Here is a 25,183-nt window from a genome sequence, read left to right on the forward strand (position 1 = left end):
ACTACGAGAGCTATGACTGATAGTTTTCTATATATATATATATATATATTCATCTCATCTATGGGATCGCATGCGCGCGCTGTTTCTTTGTCTCTGCGTGTAGTACAGTTAAGAGAGCCAGTTTAAGGGCGGAGAAGAAGAAAGAAGAGAAAAGCAAAAACTGCAGCGCCGTGGTTTTAAAGCGCACCCGTGGTAGAGAAACGGAATGCGATATAAGCGTGCGTAGCCATGATACGTACACGACAAACTGCCTTAAAATATTTAGACTTGAGGGAAAGCTTCGTTAGCAAACGATAGCATGGCAATCAGCACTCGAATATAATTATAACCCTAATACTAATTGTAAATATTCATCTCATCTATGGGATCTAATGCGCGCGCTGTTGCTTTGTCTCTGCGTGTAGTAGTTGAGAGAGCCAGTTTAAGGGCGGAGAAGAAGAAAGAAGAGAAAAGCAAAAAACTGCAGCGCCATGGTTTTAAAGCGCACCCGTGGTAGAGAAACGGAATGCGATATAAGCGTGCGTAGCCATGATACGCACACGACAAACTGCCTTAAAATATTTAGACTTGAGGGAAAGCTTCGTTAGCAAACGATAGCACGGCAATCAGCACTCGAATATAATTATAACCCTAATACTAATTGTAAATATTCATCTCATCTATGGGATCTAATGCGCGCGCTGTTGCTTTGTCTCTGCGTGTAGTAGTTGAGAGAGCCAGTTTAAGGGCGGAGTAGTTGGAAGGCATACTTTCTAGGAAAAATGGCCGCTCAAGGAGAAGAGCGAACTCGAGCGGCTTTAGAGGCTAGGAAAACTGCCTTAAAATATTTAGACTTGAGGGAAAGCTTCGTTAACAAACTATAACACGGCAATCAGCACTCGAATACGACGAGAGAAATTACTGAGACGTGGAAAATTCCCTTGAAAAAAAAATCTGGTTTGCTAGACAAATGCTTGTATGTATTGAACATCTTAAAAGATGAGGGGTGAAATATGCGCTAACCGAGAGGGCATCTTCAGCACGAGACATCCACAAGGCACCTTACAGAGATGTGGAGAGCTTCGCGGCCGGAACGAAGCATCCCTTCTCCTCCGTCCAAGAGGGGGAAACGCGCTTTCCGATCGCTCAAGGTTGCGTGGACAAAGCGTAACTCTAGCGTCTAGGAAAAGCTTAACCAGGTGCGATGGCGGCACGCATAGCGTGGGAAGCTAGCCGCCAGAATAACTATACCAAGGACTGCTGCTGATGAGGGCGAAATACCTTCGTGTAATTATAATAACCCTAATAGGACTACTTTCGGAAAAAAAAAGGAAACGGCTCAGAGGGCTATACTACGAGAGCTATGACTGATAGTTTTCTATATATATATATATATATATATATTCATCTCATCTATGGGATCGCATGCGCGCGCTGTTTCTTTGCCTCTGCGTGTAGTACAGTTAAGAGAGCCAGTTTAAGGGCGGAGAAGAAGAAAGAAGAGAAAAGCAAAAACTGCAGCGCCGTGGTTTTAAAGCGCACCCGTGGTAGAGAAACGGAATGCGATATAAGCGTGCGTAGCCATGATACGCACACGACAAACTGCCTTAAAATATTTAGACTTGAGGGAAAGCTTCGTTAGCAAACGATAGCACGGCAATCAGCACTCGAATATAATTATAACCCTAATACTAATTGTAAATATTCATCTCATCTATGGGATCTAATGCGCGCGCTGTTGCTTTGTCTCTGCGTGTAGTAGTTGAGAGAGCCAGTTTAAGGGCGGAGAAGAAGAAAGAAGAGAAAAGCAAAAAACTGCAGCGCCGTGGTTTTAAAGCGCACCCGTGGTAGAGAAACGGAATGCGATATAAGCGTGCGTAGCCATGATACGCACACGACAAACTGCCTTAAAATATTTAGACTTGAGGGAAAGCTTCGTTAGCAAACGATAGCACGGCAATCAGCACTCGAATATAATTATAACCCTAATACTAATTGTAAATATTCATCTCATCTATGGGATCTAATGCGCGCGCTGTTGCTTTGTCTCTGCGTGTAGTAGTTGAGAGAGCCAGTTTAAGGGCGGAGTAGTTGGAAGGCATACTTTCTAGGAAAAATGGCCGCTCAAGGAGAAGAGCGAACTCGAGCGGCTTTAGAGGCTAGGAAAACTGCCTTAAAATATTTAGACTTGAGGGAAAGCTTCGTTAACAAACTATAACACGGCAATCAGCACTCGAATACGACGAGAGAAATTACTGAGACGTGGAAAATTCCCTTGAAAAAAATCTGGTTTGCTAGACAAATGCTTGTATGTATTGAACCTCTTAAATGATGAGGGGTGAAATATGCGCTCACCGAGAAGGCATCTTCAGCACGAGACATCCACAAGGCACCTTACAGAGATGTGGAGAGCTTCGCGGCCGGAACGAAGCATCCCTTCTCCGCCGTCCAAGAGGGGGAAACGCGCTTTCCGATCGCTCAAGGTTGCGTGGACAAAGCATAACTCTAGCGTCTAGGAAAAGCTTAACCAGGTGCGATGGCGGCACGCATAGCGTGGGAAGCTAGCCGCCAGAATAACTATACCAAGGACTGCTGCTGATGAGGGCGAAATACCTTCGTGTAATTATAATAACCCTAATAGGACTACTTTCGGAAAAAAAAAAGGAAACGGCTCAGAGGGCTATACTACGAGAGCTATGACTGATAGTTTTCTATATATATATATATATATATTCATCTCATCTATGGGATCGCATGCGCGCGCTGTTTCTTTGTCTCTGCGTGTAGTACAGTTAAGAGAGCCAGTTTAAGGGCGGAGAAGAAGAAAGAAGAGAAAAGCAAAAACTGCAGCGCCGTGGTTTTAAAGCGCACCCGTGGTAGAGAAACGGAATGCGATATAAGCCTGCGTAGCCATGATACGCACACGACAAACTGCCTTAAAATATTTAGACTTGAGGGAAAGCTTCGTTAGCAAACGATAGCACGGCAATCAGCACTCGAATATAATTATAACCCTAATAGTAATTGTAAATATTCATCTCATCTATGGGATCTAATGCGCGCGCTGTTGCTTTGTCTCTGCGTGTAGTAGTTGAGAGAGCCAGTTTAAGGGCGGAGAAGAAGAAAGAAGAGAAAAGCAAAAAACTGCAGCGCCGTGGTTTTAAAGCGCACCCGTGGTAGAGAAACGGAATGCGATATAAGCGTGCGTAGCCATGATACGCACACGACAAACTGCCTTAAAATATTTAGACTTGAGGGAAAGCTTCGTTAGCAAACGATAGCACGGCAATCAGCACTCGAATATAATTATAACCCTAATACTAATTGTAAATATTCATCTCATCTATGGGATCTAATGCGCGCGCTGTTGCTTTGTCTCTGCGTGTAGTAGTTGAGAGAGCCAGTTTAAGGGCGGAGAAGAAGAAAGAAGAGAAAAGCAAAAAACTGCAGCGCCGTGGTTTTAAAGCGCACCCGTGCTAGAGAAACGGAATGCGATATAAGCGTGCGTAGCCATGATACGCACACGACAAACTGCCTTAAAATATTTAGACTTGAGGGAAAGCTTCGTTAGCAAACGATAGCACGGCAATCAGCACTCGAATATAATTATAACCCTAATACTAATTGTAAATATTCATCTCATCTATGGGATCTAATGCGCGCGCTGTTGCTTTGTCTCTGCGTGTAGTAGTTGAGAGAGCCAGTTTAAGGGCGAAGTAGTTGGAAGGCATACTTTCTAGGAAAAATGGCCGCTCAAGGAGAAGAGCGAACTCGAGCGGCTTTAGAGGCTAGGAAAACTGCCTTAAAATATTTAGACTTGAGGGAAAGCTTCGTTAACAAACTATAACACGGCAATCAGCACTCGAATACGACGAGAGAAATTACTGAGACGTGGAAAATTCCCTTGAAAAAAATCTGGTTTGCTAGACAAATGCTTGTATGTATTGAACATCTTAAAAGATGAGGGGTGAAATATGCGCTAACCGAGAGGGCATCTTCAGCACGAGACATCCACAAGGCACCTTACAGAGATGTGGAGAGCTTCGCGGCCGGAACGAAGCATCCCTTCTCCGCCGTCCAAGAGGGGGAAACGCGCTTTCCGATCGCTCAAGGTTGCGTGGACAAAGCGTAACTCTAGCGTCTAGGAAAAGCTTAACCAGGTGCGATGGCGGCACGCATAGCGTGGGAAGCTAGCCGCCAGAATAACTATACCAAGGACTGCTGCTGATGATGGCGAAATACCTTCGTGTAATTATAATAACCCTAATAGGACTACTTTCGGAAAAAAAAAGGAAACGGCTCAGAGGGCTATACTACGAGAGCTATGACTGATAGTTTTCTATATATATATATATATATATATATTCATCTCATCTATGGGATCGCATGCGCGCGCTGTTTCTTTGTCTCTGCGTGTAGTACAGTTAAGAGAGCCAGTTTAAGGGCGGAGAAGAAGAAAGAAGAGAAAAGCAAAAACTGCAGCGCCGTGGTTTTAAAGCGCACCCGTGGTAGAGAAACGGAATGCGATATAAGCGTGCGTAGCCATGATACGCACACGACAAACTGCCTTAAAATATTTAGACTTGAGGGAAAGCTTCGTTAGCAAACGATAGCACGGCAATCAGCACTCGAATATAATTATAACCCTAATACTAATTGTAAATATTCATCTCATCTATGGGATCTAATGCGCGCGCTGTTGCTTTGTCTCTGCGTGTAGTAGTTGAGAGAGCCAGTTTAAGGGCGGAGAAGAAGAAAGAAGAGAAAAGCAAAAAACTGCAGCGCCGTGGTTTTAAAGCGCACCCGTGGTAGAGAAACGGAATGCGATATAAGCGTGCGTAGCCATGATACGCACACGACAAACTGCCTTAAAATATTTAGACTTGAGGGAAAGCTTCGTTAGCAAACGATAGCACGGCAATCAGCACTCGAATATAATTATAACCCTAATACTAATTGTAAATATTCATCTCATCTATGGGATCTAATGCGCGCGCTGTTGCTTTGTCTCTGCGTGTAGTAGTTGAGAGAGCCAGTTTAAGGGCGGAGTAGTTGGAAGGCATACTTTCTAGGAAAAATGGCCGCTCAAGGAGAAGAGCGAACTCGAGCGGCTTTAGAGGTTAGGAAAACTGCCTTAAAATATTTAGACTTGAGGGAAAGCTTCGTTAACAAACTATAACACGGCAATCAGCACTCGAATACGACGAGAGAAATTACTGAGACGTGGAAAATTCCCTTGAAAAAAATCTGGTTTGCTAGACAAATGCTTGTATGTATTGAACCTCTTAAAAGATGAGGGGTGAAATATGCGCTCACCGAGAAGGCATCTTCAGCACGAGACATCCACAAGGCACCTTACAGAGATGTGGAGAGCTTCGCGGCCGGAACGAAGCATCCCTTCTCCGCCGTCCAAGAGGGGGAAACGCGCTTTCCGATCGCTCAAGGTTGCGTGGACAAAGCATAACTCTAGCGTCTAGGAAAAGCTTAACCAGGTGCGATGGCGGTACGCATAGCGTGGGAAGCTAGCCGCCAGAATAACTATACCAAGGACTGCTGCTGATGAGGGCGAAATACCTTCGTGTAATTATAATAACCCTAATAGGACTACTTTCGGAAAAAAAAAAAAAAAGGAAACGGCTCAGAGGGCTATACTACGAGAGCTATGACTGATAGTTTTCTATATATATATATTCATCTCATCTATGGGATCGCATGCGCGCGCTGTTTCTTTGTCTCTGCGTGTAGTACAGTTAAGAGAGCCAGTTTAAGGGCGGAGAAGAAGAAAGAAGAGAAAAGCAAAAAACTGCAGCGCCGTGGTTTTAAAGCGCACCCGTGGTAGAGAAACGGAATGCGATATAAGCGTGCGTAGCCATGATACGCACACGACAAACTGCCTTAAAATATTTAGACTTGAGGGAAAGCTTCGTTAGCAAACGATAGCACGGCAATCAGCACTCGAATATAATTATAACCCTAATAGTAATTGTAAATATTCATCTCATCTATGGGATCTCTTCTTTCTTCTTCTCCGCCCTTAAACTGGCTCTCTCAACTACTACACGCAGAGACAAAGCAACAGCGCTCTTAATATGGAGCAACAATACTTATTGCAGACCACTAGGACCAACGGTAATGTGAAAGGAGCTTCTTGTTTGCTATAAAAATCTGGCTCGCTTTGCTTCCCCCCCCCCCCCCCTTTTCGGCTTCTGTCTTTCACGATTGACCTGTGTCAGATATATTGCAAACAAGCACCGCATGTGAAGCGAACCGAGAAATCCCGGAGTGGCAGATGATGTACGTAAGCATGAGCATAAGTTCCAGTACCAACAGGCCATCGTCGTTCAGCCATCGTCGTCATTTCGACATCGCATTTATACAATTGTTATCATACCTTTGTTGTCATGTCGTCGTCATACTCCCGCCGTGTTCACTTCCTCCCGGTCACTTCGTTGTTATATATCGCCATCACGCTGCCATCGTCGAGCTGTTGTTGCCGTTCTCATACCGTCGCGGTAATTGCATTGTCATCATGGAGTCGTCTTCATACGTTGCATTTGTTCAGTTTTCTTCATTCTGTTTTCGTGATTCTACTGTCAATATGCCACTGTCGTCATGCCTTTGTCATGGCACTGGAGTCCTGACAAATTTGTCGTCGTTCCAGCATCGTCATACCATCGTCGTCATACCATTGCCATTGTGTTCGCATCGTTATTCCATTGTCATCACGCAGTCGTTGTCATGTCAGCATCGTCGTCCCGTTGTTGTCATGCCGTCGTCACTATAGCGCATTCATCTCATGGTCATGATGCCGTCGTCTTCCTACCATCATTGTCATATCGTTGCCATCATTGCGCTGTCGACAGTGTTTGCCATGCTGTCGTGGTTATTCAATCGTCATCATTTTCTCGTAGTCACTCCAGTGTCGTACTACCAGTGTCGTCATGGCAGTGTCTTAATGCCATTGTCAAGGCACTGTCGTCCAGAAACAGTGGCCTTTCCATTATCGTCATCCTTTTGTCGTCAAGGGCATGTTCAAGCAGCGCAAGTTTAGATTGAGCGAGGCAGTTTTTGTGGAAAGTTCTTAAACATGGTTGTGGACTCTGTTCTTATAAGCAGTCACTAAACAACTCCATCACTCTTTAAAAAGCAGCGAAACATTCACTAAAACCAATTGCCACAACGCATGGGAGGAGCGTACTTAGTCTAAGTACACTAAAGCGACTGCTGCAGTTACACTAACCCAATTGGCGTACTATAGGCACAACCGTTGCGCAACAGAAACGGCATACCAAACCCAAGTTTGTAGGCTTGAGCTTCAATTTCTCGATTTGATATACTTCGAACGAAATAGAGCAGATAGAAATACTGGCACCAGGTATGGTATTGATCGTTGCGAAGGTGCTGCTCAGAGACCGATCTCCTGGGTACTGGTCGATCCGATGACGATGGTTAGATTTTTCAGGTTGGTGAAGTCGGAACTATATAGCCGGCCAAACTGCCCCGACGTACACGTTTAGGTAACTTCGGCGTCATTACGGGCATAGTATAGGTGATCGATATACCAGAGACACTCGGTCGATGAATTTGCTTATCGTTAGAATCAAAGCACTGTGTAATCATACTTGCGCTCGCCTAGAGAGGAGGTGGTGGCAGAATCGGTGTGCGGTCGTACTTGCTAGCCGCTGGGACGGCTCAGGACTACTAGTAAAGTGTTGTAACTGTTGGCATGGTGTCAAGATGACAGAAGAGCCGCATGACCTTTGCATTTCACATGATGCGCCTACACGTCGCAAGTCTTGGTGTCACACGCTGCTATTAGCCTGGTGGTCGATGTTTCCGAGCCTTCGGAGCTGTGATACCTCTGGTTTAGCTGAACGTGTTGCTGCACTTTTGAATATAATATGAAGCTAGAACATGGCGGTGGACCATTTCATAACCCCTTTGTAGAATATAAGGTATACGCCCCCTAATTGAGCACCGTTATGAATGCAAAAGGTGATATCTGGGGTGTCATTTGGGTACTGGATATGGGGCTGGATAGAAGTAAGGCAATAAAGAAGCGATAACTCAACTGATATATCTTTGCATTTTGTAAAATATCAGGCTAATTTTCCTGATTGTAAAAAAAATGTTCGATTCAAGATTTCCTGCAGGTGATTTTCCAAGACAGCTATACATACGTTGTTACTTTGATATATGAATGTCTCTTTTCGTTGTTTAGATGAACAGAACTCCAAAGAGAAAGTTCAAGAAGCACTTAAAGAAGTGCTGCGATCAGCTGGTATAGATGAGTGGCCCTTGATGCGTGAGTCACATCAGCAATACGATGAGGTCTTGGAAAAGACTGGGCTTAGACCTGTGGCAACAATAGCGCCTGTTCCTGATCCGAAGAACCCCCAGTTCATGTTATCGGTAAGTTCAGTCCTAATAAATGCGGGAATCAAACGTAATAGAAAACATTTATCAATTTAAGCAATCGGCATTTTATGGCACAAAATAGTGCCATCGACAGCTATAGGCGAAAACAATACATGCTGAATTTGTTAAAAATTTAAGCTAGCAAGTCCTTGGTGTGAGGAAGCAGACAAATACTATCGTAGACGCATAAATATGAGAAAAATCTTCTGATGTTACTTGTACTTTACGGCCACGTGGCCAAACAATGGCTGCTGAGATGTTGCCGCAGTGTGTGACACATGATAGAGGGATCAAAAATTGTGCACTCTCGACGAACATATTGAAGCCTATGTGAATGCACCTTCTCATTGAGCGGATAACTAAACACGATGGGCACTAGTTTATTATAATTTTACGCCACATGCAGTCTTATTATAATATTATGGACCACACAGGACAGAAATTTATTCTTATGCAATTTTATTCTACACCATGCACAAGATATGCCGAAATGCGTACAGCAGCTGATGTGAGTGCAAACCGTGGAACGTCGGCGCAGTGAGAGCTCTAGGACGAATGCGATGTTTAATGTACCTCCAGAGTAGAAAGGAGGTAAGAATTATAAGAAGTAGGGTGCAATAGACTGGCGGGTCTAACTTAACGATCTTAAATTACAGTTGTACATGCAAAATGTTGTTGGTACATTTTGCTACCTATTATGTTTGTTGAGGTTGTAAATAGTATGTGTTCTTTGCACTCAATGCCAATCTGTATGCCTATCTAAAAGTCTGCAATAATATCAATGCTGAAATTAAAGGCTTCCTTAGGCAGAAGGACGATTTGACCAGCCGATGTGGATGGTGATCTTTGGATAATGACATTATTGAGGTAATTTTTAAAGAGTTCTTTTAGCGGTTGCTTATAACCTGTTTTGTATGCACGTCTGCAAAGAAAAGTGGTTCGCACCCGCCGTGGTTGCTTCGTGGCTATGGTGTGTGTCGGGCTGCTAAGGACGAGGTCGCGGAATCGAATACCGACCACGGGGGCCGCATTTTCATGGAGGCGAAATGCGAAAACACCCGTCTACATAGATTTAGGTGCACGGTAAAGAACCCAATGTGGCTCAAATTTCCGGAGTCCCCCAGTACGGCGTGCCTGATGATCAGATCGTGGTTTTGGCACGGAACAAGCCATATATTTTTTAATGTAGTTCGGTCAGCTCGAAGATGGCCCCTCACTGTAGAGAGAGAAGAAATAAGGGGACGCCAGCGATATTAACAAGTTCGTGACTGGTTGGCTACCCTGCACTGAGAAAGAAGCAAGGAAAAAATGAAAGGGAAAAAAATCAGCTTACCTAAACACCTCACAAGGTAGAGAGAGAGGAACAAGAAAAGGCAGTGAGCTTAAAAAATCAGCTTACCTAAACAACTCACAAGGTAGAGAGAGAGGAACAAGAAAAGGCAGTGAGCTTAATCAGACGCCCGTCCTGTGTGTTGCTCTGCACTGAGAGAATGGCACAAAAAGGCCAAGAGAGAAAAGCAAGCAGCGCACAAGTAGAGAGCACACCTGAAGGTGGAGATCAGTTCTACAAGCAGTCGCAGGGTCTTGCTGACTTCAATGCCTTCGTTGCTATCTTCGGAAGCAACGCGCACGGCCATGGTCCAAGAATCTTGGCATCTGATAATTGTCTTGAGTAAAGCCGGTTTATGGCTGTCTGCAGCGGTGCGCTCAACGTCATACCGAGAACAAAGGCACAGGACATGTTCAGTAGTCTTTCAGTCTCGCAGGAGTGGCGCGTAATTGTGCCAGTTATTCCACTGTGGAGCGAGTATGTTTCGTGAATGCAGCCCTGATACAGACGCGGTATGACAGAGTTGCATTGGAGCAGGAAATACGTGCTGGCAGTTCTAGGTTTAAAGATAGATGAAGTTTCTTGAGGTGAAACATCGGATAACTAGGAGACCACCTAGGGTGTGGCCATCCAATTCATGAAATAGTTTCGTTGCAGCCTACATTCTAGTTTTCGGAATTAGAACTGGTTCGACTCCTGCATGGGCGGCCAGGGCCGCGTTGTCGGCGATATGTTTACTAGCCTTAACGGTATGTGTGGGCAGCCCCTCAAATATTATGTCGTGCCCTTTCTCACAAGCTTGGTGGTGAAACTTTCTTATCTCCTGTACCTATTGCCTATAGATTGTGTGGTGTAGGGTAAACTGCAAAGTATGAAGGAATGCCTTTGAGTCACAACATCTGACCCATTTCCATGGTCACTCTGATAGGACGTATTGTGTACCCGCCGTGGTTGCTCAATGGCTATGGTGTTAGGCTGCTGAGCACGAGGTCGCGGGATCGAATCCCGGCCACGGCGGCCGCATTTCGATGGGGGCGAAATGCGAAAACACCCGTGTACTTAGATTTAGGTGCACGTTAAAGAACCCCAGGTGGTCGAAATTTCCGGAGTCCTCCACTACGGCGTGCCTCATAATCAGAAAGTGGTTTTGGCACGTAAAACCCCATAATTTAATTTTTTAATTTAGGACGTATTGTGCAGTACCATAAAGAGCAACAAGCTCTGCCGACGTATTGTTGTTTCGTGCGAGCATTAATATTTAATTGTGACTAGCATAGCCGGAATGACAATGATGCTTTTGAGCTGGTAGAAGAGAGCAACCTCTTCGTAAAGATCTGCGTTCTGTATCCATATAACTAATTCAATTATAACAGCGTCGCTATCACTAAAAAAACGCGGTCACTTGACGGTACGCTTTCTCCGTGTTATCGTGGTCGAGAAACTACGCACCTAAATCGTTAAAGCTAAGCTGACGGGTTCGTTGTAGCGTTTCAATGCTGTTCTTAGCTTACTTCTAATTTATATGATCTTCGCTGCCTTTTCTTATATTTCATCATATTTGTTGCTATTTATATCATTTACCACAGTATCAGTCACTTAATTTCGTGAATTACCAATTTGCCTGGGCTTAGCCATAATGACGGTGATATATTTGTGACAGTGGGCGACTGAGGGACGTGGGTAAACTCTAGCATTCTATTACACCGTGTTCCATATCCCAATATCCGACAGGATAATCCAAGAATCTTGCGTGGTGAAACTTTTCATCAAATAGATAGCAATGCTTTTTCGGTGTTCCCAAGTAGAAAAAAAACTGGTAATGCCAGTCGCTGACAGGCAACAATAACGTGTTAAACAACGCTGTTTTGGTCTAAACATAATGGGAAAATTCGTACACTATTCTCCATTTTTCTAGTTCATCAACAAAATTCATATGACTATTCGCTTCTTTGCCTCAACGGCCCAGCGCCAGCTCTCTGTACGGTCTTCGTAAAATCCACAAGCACGGTAGTACAAAGGGAACCACTGGGGATTTCATGAGGTCTCCAGTCTGCAAGTTGTCTACATTGCGGAGCGGGGACCGCATGACTGGAAGGTTTTTGTCAGAGAGCTACGCCACACCACGCTAGATTATGAAGAACATGCCATTCGACGTGAAATCTTTGTTCACTGTTTCTGTGGACCCAGTGGTGAATACGTGAAGGGTGGCTCTGCAGGCTGACGGGATGCTCAGTAAGTGCACAGCAATCGATGCACACGACCCGCTGTGCCTGCACCAGTTCTGCCTAGAAAATATGTACCTTACGCGGCGTATTGTGGTCTAGAAGCTAATCCATGGAACCGCCATGGGCATGGGCATATCAGCAACGCCGTTACTCTTACCGTGGAAGCAGATAAAAAACGGGATTTGGCTTTCTTTACCGTGCCCCAAAGATGATGCTCCCGTGCGTTGAAGATTGAATTTGCATTATATAAAACGATGCACTGGCTGCCTTCACCGATCACTCTCATAGCATCGAGCGAGCTGCCCGATTTACTGCTGAAGACACGGGGAGACTAGTTCTGAGGCAGCATGGTGGAACGACACAGCACCTCTCTTACTGTGTTCATACAAACTATACCGACGCTGGACCATATATCGATTTCTGATCTGTTAACCCTGCCTGCTGTAAGCGTTCAGTGTCAGTTTTGCAAACGCATAAAAATTGAAGAATTTGCAAGAAACATGAAGAACTGTCACCTGAGCTTGTCTGCATACGACGTGTACTTGGTACCTGCGGTTACGCCAAAAACGTAATCGCGGCATCGTGTGTGCTTCACATTCCGGGAACCATGTGACACCATTAGCCATTCGAGACGGCAATTCCATATGTGCGCTGTGTAGAAGTTCTCACGTGTGTCTTGCGCCGCTACAACGAGCAAGTGGCCCCCATTCATTTTACCAACCGGCGCCACGAGCTGATCAACGGCAAAGACATGCTAAAAGAAAGAAATGTACCGGGACGTGGTATATATAATACCCTATGCATCCGGTGACATGAAATACGTTCCTTCAAAAACCGCACATACCCGGCGTATTTGCGGTGCAGCCTGCTATGGCATAGAGCTGCCATCCTTGAGGGATCCTTTTGACGTGGAGTTGATTACGTCTATCATAAGAGAAATATGAAAGATCTTTTCTGTCATTGTAGAGTGGCACATGTTCGATGGCATAAGCCTAGTCACTGCAGTTGGGGTTGTAGCAACCGTCCGCCACTTCGTTGTCGCCACTGTGGGGGTCGCTGCCCCGTGCTCCAACCGAAGTGGCTGTCCGATAAGGGACAAGGGTATCACCACGCCACTAGACAAACCTGCTTTTAGTCTTGAGTAAAGGCAGTCTGCTCTTCGTTCTCGACCTGTCAATATGTCTATTACTTGCCTCCGCTAAACCGAGCTCTCAACATGTGGAGGCCCAAGACATTTACGTTTTTTTTAACACCAGCCATGCATTACGCTGATCCCACTCCTGCTGACAGAGACGCCGCCGCGATTACGTCTCCTGTCATTGTCGAATAGCTTCAGATTCGCAGCTTTTGGCCCGATAATTCTCGTGTTTGGTTTATGAAATCAGAGGCTCTTTTTTAACTCCCGCGCATCACATCACAGACAGCAAGGTACCTGCACATCGCCGTCATCTTACCCCTCGACATCGCCGATGCCACAGACAACTTACTTGCTGCTACGCCTTTGGCCATAGCATATGACGACCTGAAACGCACGGTCATGCAGCGCCTCGAACCATTGCAACAGAGTAGGCTCCAACAGCTCCTCTCCGAGGAATACGGTGAACAGCGGCCGTCACAACTCGTGCACAGGTTGCGTCAGTTGCTGGGTGGCCACTCCGCGAACAGGAGCCAGCTTCCAATTTTGCGGGAGCTGTTCTTGCGGCGCGTCTCACAGGACGTATGCATGGTTCTAGTGAGTTCTGACGAGACGAGTCTCGATGCCCTAACTGCACTCGCAGTCCGCATATGCGACTGCTCGTCTCCGGCACACCTACCTAACGCCGCTGCGATAGCCTCATAACCAAGACACTCCAGGAAACGATGTTCTGCGTGTGAAAAACATCGTGACGCATCACGTCACCACAAGCTGTCAACGCGCAGCCACAGAGGCTTCCTGGACGGAGGTTGGAAGTGGCCCCCCGTGAGTTCGAACACATGCTTCAGCTCGGCGTTATTCGTACTTGTTCCAGCAATTGGTCTTCACCTCTCCATCTGGTTCCAAAGCAAGACAGTGGGGACTGGCGACCTTGTGGTGATTACCTCGCTTTTAATGCCGTCGCTACTCTGCATCCCCCCCAATATCACCTTCCTCACATACATGACTACGGTTCTCGTCTTGCAGCAACCAAAATATACAGCAAGATCGATTTGATCAGCGCGTTACACGATGTTCATGTCAAACCCAGCGACATTCCGAGGTCAGCAATCACTACTCCATTTCGCCTATTGGAGTTTGTCCGTATGCTTTACGGTTTGAAGAATGCGGTGCAAACTTTTGAAAGCTTCATTGACGAGGTTAGGCGTGGACTCCAGTTCATTTCTGTCTACCTTGATGCTATTCTCCTTGAAAGTCGCACAGACGAAGAGCATAAAGAGCCCTTACGCCTTTCAGTTGACCTTTTGGACAAACACAGCCCGATCCTAAAGCCCCAGATATGCATAATCTGAGTTGAAGCACTGGATTGTCCCGGCCATCGCATTTCACCCCAAGGCTTCAAACCAAGGGGATTACTCCTCTCCAGCCTCATTCCAAAAGTTTGGGGAGGTTTTGGGGATCATAAATTTTCACAGGTGCTTCATGCCAGCCTGTGCGCAAGTTCTTCAGCCGCTTACCGACCTGCTGCTTAGCGACTCCAATAAAACGCCTACTTTCCACTAGCCCTCGGAGCACGAAAGGCAGTTGGCGACTTTAGCGTTGCTGATTCATCCGTTGCCCGACGCGCCAACTCGCCTTATGGTGACGCGTCGACCATGGTAGTGGGTGCAGTACTGCAGCAGCACAATGGGTCAGACTGGAGGCCGCTGGACTTCTCAAAGCGCCACAAACCCACAGGGGCCCACTACAGCACCTTCATGAGGGAAATGTTGGCTATTCATTGCGCTGTCAAACACCTACGTTTTTTTTCTTGAAGCTTTCACATTCTGACCAAAGACAAGCCGTTAACCTTCGTTTTCAACAGCAACACTTCCTTGTACTCCGAAGCTGAGCTTCGACAACTTTCCTTTATCTCTGAACTTTCTACGGACATCTGCCATATCTCAAAACCGAAAATCAGGAAGCTGAAGCACTGTCGCTGGTCGGCCCTGTGCCTGGTGGTTCTTTGGAGCTCTGGCCTCCGCTCAGCAAAACGACCCCGAGTTGCGCCAATTGTGGGAAAAAGGTTCCTCGCTCCAGCTTGCGGGTGTGACGCTTCGCTACACATTAACATTGCTCACGCGTGACACAAAGCAGGCAGCTCCTCGCCCTGTCGTGCCCGATCAGCTTCGTTGCCCAATATTCGGTTCACTGCACGGGTTAAGCCGTCCCTGCATCAGAGTAACACAGAAGCTTATCACAGACCTCTTTGTCTGACCCGAGACTTAAAAAAAATGTCCGATGCTGGGCAAGAAGCCGCCAAACCTGTCAAGCCGTGGAAGGGACCCGGCACGCGCGCTCAGCGGTGCAGCTGTTTCGACCACCAGAGAGTCGTTTCAATCACGTGCCTATAGACTTGGTGCGCCTCCTCCGCCCTACCAAGCTTTCAGGTACCTCCTCACGTGTGTCGACCAGGACTCAAGGTGGCATGAGGGGACGTCTTTGCAAGACATCACGGCCGAAACAGTAGCACATGCATTTGCTGCTACGTGGGAGTCGCATTACAGTTTCCATTTGTGCTTAACTAGTGACTGAGAGCGACAATTCCACAGCTAGCTTTTTCTGCCCTGACAAGACTGCTGGGCACGCGCCTTCTTAATACCACGGCTTACCACCCACAGAAAAGCGGCATCTCCACCGACAACTGAAGACGTCATTGACTGCCCCGCTCGACAGACAGTATTGGGTGGAAAGAGATGGAAACGATGAGAGAAAGGTAGGTAGGTTAACCAAGGACGTGCCCGTCGGCTAGCCTACACTTGGCAAGGGGAAAAGGGAAGAGATAGGGAGAAAAAAGAACAATCATATTCAGTCATTCATAGTCAGTCGCTGGGGGAAAGGCTACCCATAGTACAACTGGGGCTGCCAAGAACAATCCAGGATGACCTAAGGCTCTGTGCAGCTGATGTGTTCTATGGTCAGCAATCAATGTACCAGGCCAGTTTTTCGGCACCCAGCAAGGCAGTCCGCCCGCGGCCACGCAGCACTTAGACTATATTCCTGGCTGGAGCAGCTTGTGCCTACACACCCATTTATATTTCGCGGGCAGCTTGTTTAGTTTTCTGACTATTGACCCACCCACGCACGTACTTCTGCGGCGCGACTCGATCAAGCCACCATTGGCTCCTTCCTTTGGTGGGATTTTGCGTTTAGAGGAAGCCTTGAAAATTGACGCTTGCGGCAAAGAAGGGACAGTGTCGTGCGACCGCGTGAACACTGATTAACACTGATCTTAACACTGATTCCTCATTCCTTGCGCCATTCACACCTGACTCCGGTATTCTAGGAGGGAGAGCCCTTGCAGCGACAGTCCGTCCCTTCGTTGTAACCCGCCGTGGGGGTCATTGCCTCCTGCTCGAACCGAATCGGTTGTCCTACAGGGGCACCACCACTGCCACACGGCAAACGCTGCTTTTACTCTTGAATAAAGCCAGTCGACTATTCGTTCTGAACCTGCGAAATTGTTTATTACTTTCTTCCGGTAAACCGAGCTCCCAACAAGTTCGGCGAACGTGCGTTTACTCTTGAATAAAGCCGGTCGACACTCCGTTGTCGACTTGTCAAAACGTCTACTACTTGCCTCTGCGAAACCGAGCTCCCAATAGGGTCAATACATTATCTGAAGAGTGACACACGTCTACTGGCACATACCATGGACTCAAGTGAACCAGACAACACAAACGCCAGCGTTTGTGTTGGCTGGTTCTCTTTTCTTGTGTCCCTGTCTGCACGCTTCACCTTCTTTGACGGTGATTCCATACCAATTTTCTCAATTTTCTGTTCTTCCATGCACACTTTCTTCTTCTTCTATACACACATAGCCACCGGGATTTTTGTAATGTAACTTAAGAATACCGGTGGAATAAAAAGTAGTTTCTAAAGCCCTCGCTAAACAAGCACATGCCACGTAAGACAGTATCAATTGCGATCAAACCAGGTGAAATAACTTGATACAGAAGTATATCGAATCTGTGAATATCCATACAACAAAAGTCAATATAAATTGCAAGTATGGCCTTCTCCCGCCTGCCTAGGCAAAATGGCTGCTCAGATTACTCAAGAAGATTTAGGCTTGATATTTGAGCCTCTCGCTTTAGTGAACAAGGCTTGCTATTGGAACCCAAAACGTCTAACCCCAGTTTGGTGGGCATTCTGTTGACTATGTTTCTAATAGAAATCTACCTCCCCCCCCCCCCTTCCCCGTTGATGACATGTTATCCGAATAGTAATTTGATGCTGTACCACAATTAGAACGACTTTATTTTTCTGTCTCAGTAAAGGCACTGATCATTTCAGTTCTTTTTGTGCACCTAAACACTTGAATATTTATAATCTATGAGCGTTAAAGTCTGCTTACGTGTTGCTGTACTACCGCTTCAAAGTTCCAAGTGCTTTAGGGTTACATGCTTCATGAAATAATGTTAGCTGCTACAACCTACTTTTCATTGACGAGTTAGAAAGCACTCTAGCGGACTGTATTCAGACATACATTTCGTTATGGGGGAATTGCTATATCATACCTATTTGTTTGACCCCTATACACTAATGTTATAGTCGATACAGAACTGCTAAAAAAATAATTGCACCTCACTGGTTGCAGCCGAGTCACCAATGTCACCGTCTTCATGGACTGAATTCATACATGCAATTGAACTTGCAGCCCATCATCTATAGAAGTGGTGCAAGTTGATTGAATGTGTGACGACTTAGTGTGGCGTTCACTCGGTGGTATATACACCATCTTGTACTTACAGACAGTACAGACTACGAAGAGTTCCGAATATCTGAGTGCTGTAGAACACGTTGTACATCTGCGCGCATTATGCTGTATATCTTCGATTAACAACACAGCTTCCATGAAAATTCATCTGTCATTTACCGAAAAGGTTCTCTTGGGACCTTGGCCAGACCTTTGACGTCGGTTTGCTATTCTAGTGGATAATCGAAATTCTAGCACGAGAGTGGTTCGATTTTAGACATTTAAATGTGCTTGCTGTTCGTATTGAATAACCGCAATTTTTCTTATCATTATCAACACCTTTCTCACTTTTTGCTCTCATTACACTTCACCATTGCTGAGTGCAACTGGTCACGACTTTGATCAAAGCCGACATCTCGGCTTTCCTATAATTATAAATGTCTTTCGTTCTTGGTTTATCGCAGGTGACCGTGCCTCTTCCTCGGTTCGCAGCTTATCCGAATGCGATGGTGCAAATCCATAGTCGTCATGAAATGCACAAAGCGTACAAGGATCTGATCCGCATGGTGCTAAACTTGTTTTGTGAAAGGCAAATTAACAAAGTCGGACCTAAAGTGGTTTCTCATCAGGACTCGAGCAATCATGAGGGGCAGAGAAGCATGGTTGAAGAACCACAGAATGCAGCTGAGAAAGACAGAGCGATTGAACAAGTTATATCGGACATTATTGACGTGGAAGTCAAAATAGCTGAAGTAAGTACCTAACGAATATGTATATAGATATAGTCATATTTGCGGCACCCTAACCAGAGAAAAGCAGAAACAAAAAGACGTAGAAGAAGGCTCGAACGAGCAAATGAGTGAAATATGTGTATATATATAAAGTGAGTGGAGTCATATCGCGTTTGTTGTAGTTTGTAATAACTCGGAACATGGACTTCTCGGCTCATGTTATGTGGCTGTCGAGTATCTGAGGGTATTTTCGCAGAGATTTGCTGATTAATTGTATAAAGCAACCACAAGATCGACAGCAGAACTGTTTGCATGAAGTATGTTTATTAAGCGCACTTTGTATCACTTCCAGCATTTTTTGAAGCTTTCGTTAAAGGGTCCTCGAAAAACTTTATTAACACAGTAAGAAAGCCTTCTCGATTTATGGAGAACGCTATTATGAGCATAGAAGCCGAAATTTATAGCAGTGCATGGAGCAGCGTAATTGCAATCTTCCATCAAAAGAGTAAAAAAAAAAATCACTTGTATTCTCCACCGTAATGACAGCAGCTACGAAGGAAGCAGTAGCAAGTGAACAAAAAAGGCCTTGGCCGATTTTGTTATTGAGGGCGCATTCTCATATGACAATTACACCTAAATGAGAGGATAAGCAATGTAATATATATATATATATATATATATATATATATATATATATATATATATATATATATATATATATATATATATATATATACAGGTTAAACAGGATATATATACAGGATGTATATATATATATATATAATCAAATTTGTATGTCCACCGTGTAGATTACAGACGGAGGACAACGGAAAAAAAGCTGCCAGTAGGCGGCTTGACAAGTCCGCAGCCCCACGTAATCAGCGGCGGTTGGGCATCAGCAATGAAAAATAGTCAATACACAAATGTAAACACTTGATCAGTGCAGAACAAAAGTAAAACACAATGATTCGAATACATTGAAACAAATAAAGAAATAAATAAATGCCAGGATATGTAAATCAGCTTTCTTCTTCTGCAAACATAGATCTATATTTAGCAGTGGAACAAATAAATATGTCAATCTTATTAGATTGATAATAGTTTAACAGTGATGGCAAAGAATAACATAGACGTGCCATGCCAGTAGTCAAGCGGGGTGCAACAACGTTCCAATATTCTCCATGTCTGGTAGCATAATAGTGCTCATAATAGTGCTCATAGCAGATATACAGAGGTTCTTTGATAATAGTGCTCATAATAGTGCTCATAGCAGATATACAGAGGTTCTTTGATAATAGTGCTCATAATAGTGCTCATAGCAGATATACAGAGGTTCTTTGATAATAGTGCTCATAATAGTGCTCATAGCAGATATACAGAGGTTCTTTGATGCTTCGTGGGTCGTTGTTCCTACTGATGATCACTGCTGCAATTGCGATTCTCAAGAAGCAGGCTAGATTCATTTTGTACTGCCTCAGTGTTTGCCAATTCACCAGTAATGAATAGTTGATGAGACACATGCATGCCGTGAAAGATTTCCCTCTTAAACAATTCCTTACCTACATCTTTTTGTTTCAGATGATCATTAAGGGTAGTGAAAACGATTACTATCAGACAGACACGGCACAAAACTGGCAAAAGAGATTTGGAAAAGTAAGCTCCAACTTAATTGTGCTGCGCAGCATTGAATATGTGTTATTTATAGACATACTCACATTAATTTTGACATATCATTCTTGGATACAAAATATCAGGCCTCAAACTGTGCACTAAATAGGGCAACACATGATTCATATTTGAGCATTTTATTTTCCGGCCGAAAAGCTGTAACGTTTGCTAAAGGATTGCATTGGAATGTTCTTTGCCTTTACATAGGAAAGGAGCTTTCTAACAAAACGATATAGAAATAGTAATTCTTATTCTCATGGGCTAGCATACTCAAAGTAGTGTTATGATGAGATACTTTAGTACACCAGACAAAAGTTAGAAATTGCTATGAGTGCTCTGGCGACTTACTAAAAACGTACTACAGTTGCGCGTACTTAATAACTTTGATTTTCTTTCTTCTCCAGTTTCCGTTTTTTACAGGACTGGCAAGGGATGTCACAAGAGCCAAGAGAACTCTGGCAAATAACCACGAAGTAGGCGTGCACAATTTAGGTTATTTCAATGAGTTGTCTAAATATCTCGAGGCCCTGCCAGTGTAAGTATACGCATCTTTCATAAGAACGCATACTGTCAACCTTGACAGCATCTAACGAATTGAAATGACAAAGGGACCAGTTGTTGAATAATTTGTGAAACTTGATCACTAGTAAAGTATTTTCGCTTGCACACAATGAAATCGGACAACACAAACCTTGTAGCCTACCGTATGCAGTCTTCGATTCCAAACAGTGTTTTATTTTAATTGCTCTGACAAACATGTTCCATAATAGTACCACACGAAGAAGCACTTGTTCGCGGTATCAGAATCATAAATTCATACCGATACTATTTTTATCGCGCAGACTCCGATGATTCATCGGTAAATATTGAAACCTGGCTGCAGCAAAACCATGCTAAAATTTCAGTGTCATCGACCTGCACGTTGTCGAGATGTTTCTAACTTCGCTCACAAAGTGGTCACTTAACAACAAATGATAGCATACCGGCAGTTGAAACGGAGGTAACCATGAAGAGCATGTGAGCTGCGAGAACTGCCGTGCCATTCTTCATGATGGATGAGCTGCTGGCCGTAAAGACGCCAATAACACAACTGTGTATGTGCATCGAAGTTAAGAGAAAAACCGTGCGCAGCAGTCACGTTGCCACCCCTCCAGCGTGGACAGATCTTGTAGTGTTTGAGTTTCGACCGCTGTTGCCAACACTTCTGTGCGCCGTGCTCCGTTTGCCTTGAATGCAATTTACTAAGCCGAAATAATGATTCGTAACTACAGCAAAAAGCCAAGCGTCACGATTACAAAGATTGAGTTTTTTTGAAGCAGAGTTTTCGTTACAAACAGTCACGGACTTTCCTGACCACGGCAGCGGGGTTGCGCTGCAGTTCTGCCGAATAGGTGAAACTTAAAGAAATTTAATTACGTCCTGGATGGTGAGATGCCGTGTCGGTGTTCCAGTAGATAGAGCAGCTGGATGCTCTAACCATTAGACTACAGTGACCCATACACTTCAGCCGTGCCAATGACAATTATATTTGAGGTAATCATATGTTTGAGAGAAATATATTTGAGGTAATCGCCGCGTGCTTCACACTGCGTATCGCTGGTTCGCGAGAACGCACGTACTCCTACCCGAGCATCTGTGCATGGGATGCATTTGGATAGCTTGCTATGTGGTCAATGCAATTTGTACGAGGGTCCTCTGCATGACGTTGTACTGACACTGCAGTAACACAACAACTGCCACCGGTTACAGCACCAGTTTTGCATTTAAAGGAAGCTACGGTCAACATAGATTCCCACAAGGTCGGTTGGATCGGCGAAATATATAAGCCGGCGTTGTTTTTTGCATATTGTCCGCAAGTTCTAAATGGACCAAACTTGGATGGTCTAGCTTAAAGCGTCATGTCACTGGTTGCTGCTCACTTTTTGACCCGGTCCGATTGTTGCATGCTCCGCGCTAGAGGAATCATGCGCGTGTATTTTCATGATAAAAAAGTATGAGTCGAAATATTGATGTTGTCACCAGCCTTCTCCGTAACTTTCTCAAAGCTAGCATACGCGCAATTCAATTTTCGCCAAACAATTCAATTTTCGGGGAACCCGCATGCTACCAGGCATAAATACGCACTGGCCATTATGAAATATCAAAAAGGTGCATTGTTCCTTTGGTCACTTCATGATCAATACTGCACCCATAATTGGGCTCTTGGACACATTCATTACGGCTTGTATGAACGATTTCATGAAAAGCATGAAAGACGAAGTACTGCAAAGGTTAAAAGGTTGAAATAAAAATAGATTAACGATAAATAATTGGAAAGTAAGTAAACAGCTTGGCACGCGGGGTCTATGTCCACCAACCATATCACGATATTTATTTTTAGCAGGCATGATTGTTGTGATGCTGAAAACTAACGGCGACGTCACCGGTAACTAAACTAGGCCTCTACCACCACAGTATACATTCGCCGCACAACTTCAACGGAGATAAAAAATGCACCATAATATTGTACAAAAATCTGCAAACAGCTTGTAGGCAGAATTTAACGCTCGCTAATAACAAGATGGAAGCAAAAAATGAATTACATGAAATGCATGCGGAATACAAGTATACAAGTGTGTGCAATAAACAAGTACACTGTATAAACCCATAGAATATAAGCAACTGAACAAAGACCAAGTAATGAATGAAAAAATGAAACTGCTTTTTTGCTCTAGACACAGTAAGTAAGTTCAGAGGAAAATTTGTATATAGAAAAGAACTAATGCGAATCAATAAATATACTTTTCATTGCTTCCAAAAGGCTAAGTTGGAAGATTGCGTTATTAGGGTTACTACTTACAGATGAGTGAATTAGAGAGGAAGAATCTGACATTTTATTAACTGTGGTGTGTTTAGTTGTAGTTTCTTGCTCCGGTAAAAATGATTATCGGGTGTCCTAATTCCGATTGATATTAGTCTAGGTGGTTAAAAATAATTGACAGTCAGTGCTGATTCTGCAAATTTGTGTTTGCAAAGCCAGTGGCTATACATTTAACGAATGCTAAGCATATGGCCCGATGAAAAACACCATGAAACATGTTCATAGCACGGCAAGAGGTGAATGAAACGATCAGCTTTTTTTTGCGTAAGATGTAGGTTATTCAGGTTACGTTGGGATTTGGCTTCCCAAACAAAATGCACTAGTGCAGCTGGAAATGAATCACAAAAAATAAAGGTGACCTTTTGAGTATTTACTGTGTTCCTTATCACAAGTTCTACATGCGGCGTCTATCGTAGATTATCGTCGCATTGCACTCCAATGAACTTGTATTCCCATGCACATTCTAAATCTTGACATTGAAATATAAGAGAAGTCAATGAAACAACTGGCTCTTGAATAGCATCCAGGAAAAATAGGGGAAAGCCGGGAGATGGAAATTCAAGACGATGAGCAAAGCGAGAACAAGGTGAAAGAGCGAACCATCGTTTCGACTAGTGAACTTGTCTTTTTCAAGGCGACATATCCTATCCTCGGCAGGGTATATGTAGGTAGGGTTCTTCTAAAGGGGAGAGGGAGAAAGGCGGGTGAGCGCGGCAACGAGCGAAGGTGTGTGTGTTAGCGGCGACGGTGTAGAATTGAGAATAAAGGAGTGCTTTTCGCAAGGCCTTTGACACGGACGTCTGTCAGCCACGTGTCAACGACTGCATGTCAGCCGGCATGTCAACGGCGTGCATAGCACCCCTCTATTAGCTGCTTCGCAGGTTGCTATCGTGTCTCTGAAAGAGATAATAGGAAGAGCGTAGAAACCGGTGCTAGTGAAAAATATATATAAAAATACTGACATGCAATAAATAAATAAACGACAAAAAGGAAAGAAAAGCAAAAAAAAAAAAACAATAATCGACCAAACTAAGTGTTGTTGCCTATAGCTTGAAGTTCAGCATAACGCATGGATTCTAAAGCTCCCTTACAAACGTGTATGCCTATTGGTTGCAATGTCTTGAACTTAGGGATAAGGTATGATTTCCTGTAGTTTCTTTCTCGTTCAAAACGGAAATTTCACTGTAAGATGTAGAGTTTGAGCTCATCAAAGTTATGACCTAGTAGGGTTGAAATGCTCGGCGGCGGCTTTGGGAAGCTTTTTAATTGTGTTCGCGCCATGTCCGTTTAATCTGATGTTCATTGATCGTCCGGTTTCACTGATGTACTGTTTCTTACAGAAGGAACATTCAAGCATATAAATTGCATATGAACTTGTACAAGTAAAGCTAGTTTTGACCCCGTGTGTATAACTATTTGCGGTGCTTTTAATTTTAATGTCACATTGAAGGTGCTTGCAGGTTTTGCACTTGGGGCAAAAACATGCTTTTACAACGAGGGAATGATGTTGGCTGACCTTTGCATGGACTAACATGTCCTTAATCTTTCTGTTGCGACTATAGGTAAGCCTGGTACATGCGGGAACACTTTTCTCAGACACTCTTTTGTTGATAATATTGGGGGGTATTTCCTTAGGATGTTGTTTATGCTTGGAAGTGCATTAGAATATTTTTTTATAAAGGTTGGCAGTATGTCCGATTCTAGTGTAGGTTGTTTCTTAGCTAACCGTCATGTCGAAGAAGTTGATTTGACTAGGAGAGTGGTGAGCAGTAAATTGAACACTCGAATGAAAACGATTGAAATGGCTGATTAAGTCGGTTAACGTGCTTGTGCCGTGTTCTGATAATATAAAAATGTCAGTGCAACGAAGTGTGTGGTTTTAAAGGGCAGGATTTTAACAGGTCTGCTTCAAGCTGTCCCATAAAAATTTGCACATACGTGGGAGTAAATGGTGTTCCCAGGCTAGTGTCGAAAGTTTGCAGGTAGTGAATGGAATCGAACTCGAAATATTAGAACGTGAGAGCTAGCCTAGGTAGCTACAGGTAAACTTCAGGAGCGTGCGCTTGGGGATTAATTGTGAGGGATTCCGATGCGGCTTC

General features: G+C 44.3%; 1 protein-coding gene across 1 annotated transcript in view; it reads left to right on the plus strand.

The window, feature by feature from the left end:
* LOC126543742 (neprilysin-11-like) overlaps positions 1 to 25,183 on the plus strand; it is a 66,014-nt gene that overhangs the window by 35,064 nt on the left and 5,767 nt on the right. The window contains exons 6-9 of the mRNA XM_072285119.1: positions 8,201 to 8,391; positions 18,290 to 18,577; positions 20,135 to 20,209; positions 20,629 to 20,759. Of these exons, the coding sequence (XP_072141220.1) occupies positions 8,201 to 8,391; positions 18,290 to 18,577; positions 20,135 to 20,209; positions 20,629 to 20,759 (685 nt within the window). The remainder of the gene's footprint in view (positions 1 to 8,200; positions 8,392 to 18,289; positions 18,578 to 20,134; positions 20,210 to 20,628; positions 20,760 to 25,183) is intronic.

The sequence above is a fragment of the Dermacentor andersoni genome, chromosome 10 (genome assembly GCF_023375885.2).
Source record: "Dermacentor andersoni chromosome 10, qqDerAnde1_hic_scaffold, whole genome shotgun sequence".
Taxonomy (NCBI): Eukaryota; Metazoa; Arthropoda; class Arachnida; order Ixodida; family Ixodidae; genus Dermacentor; species Dermacentor andersoni.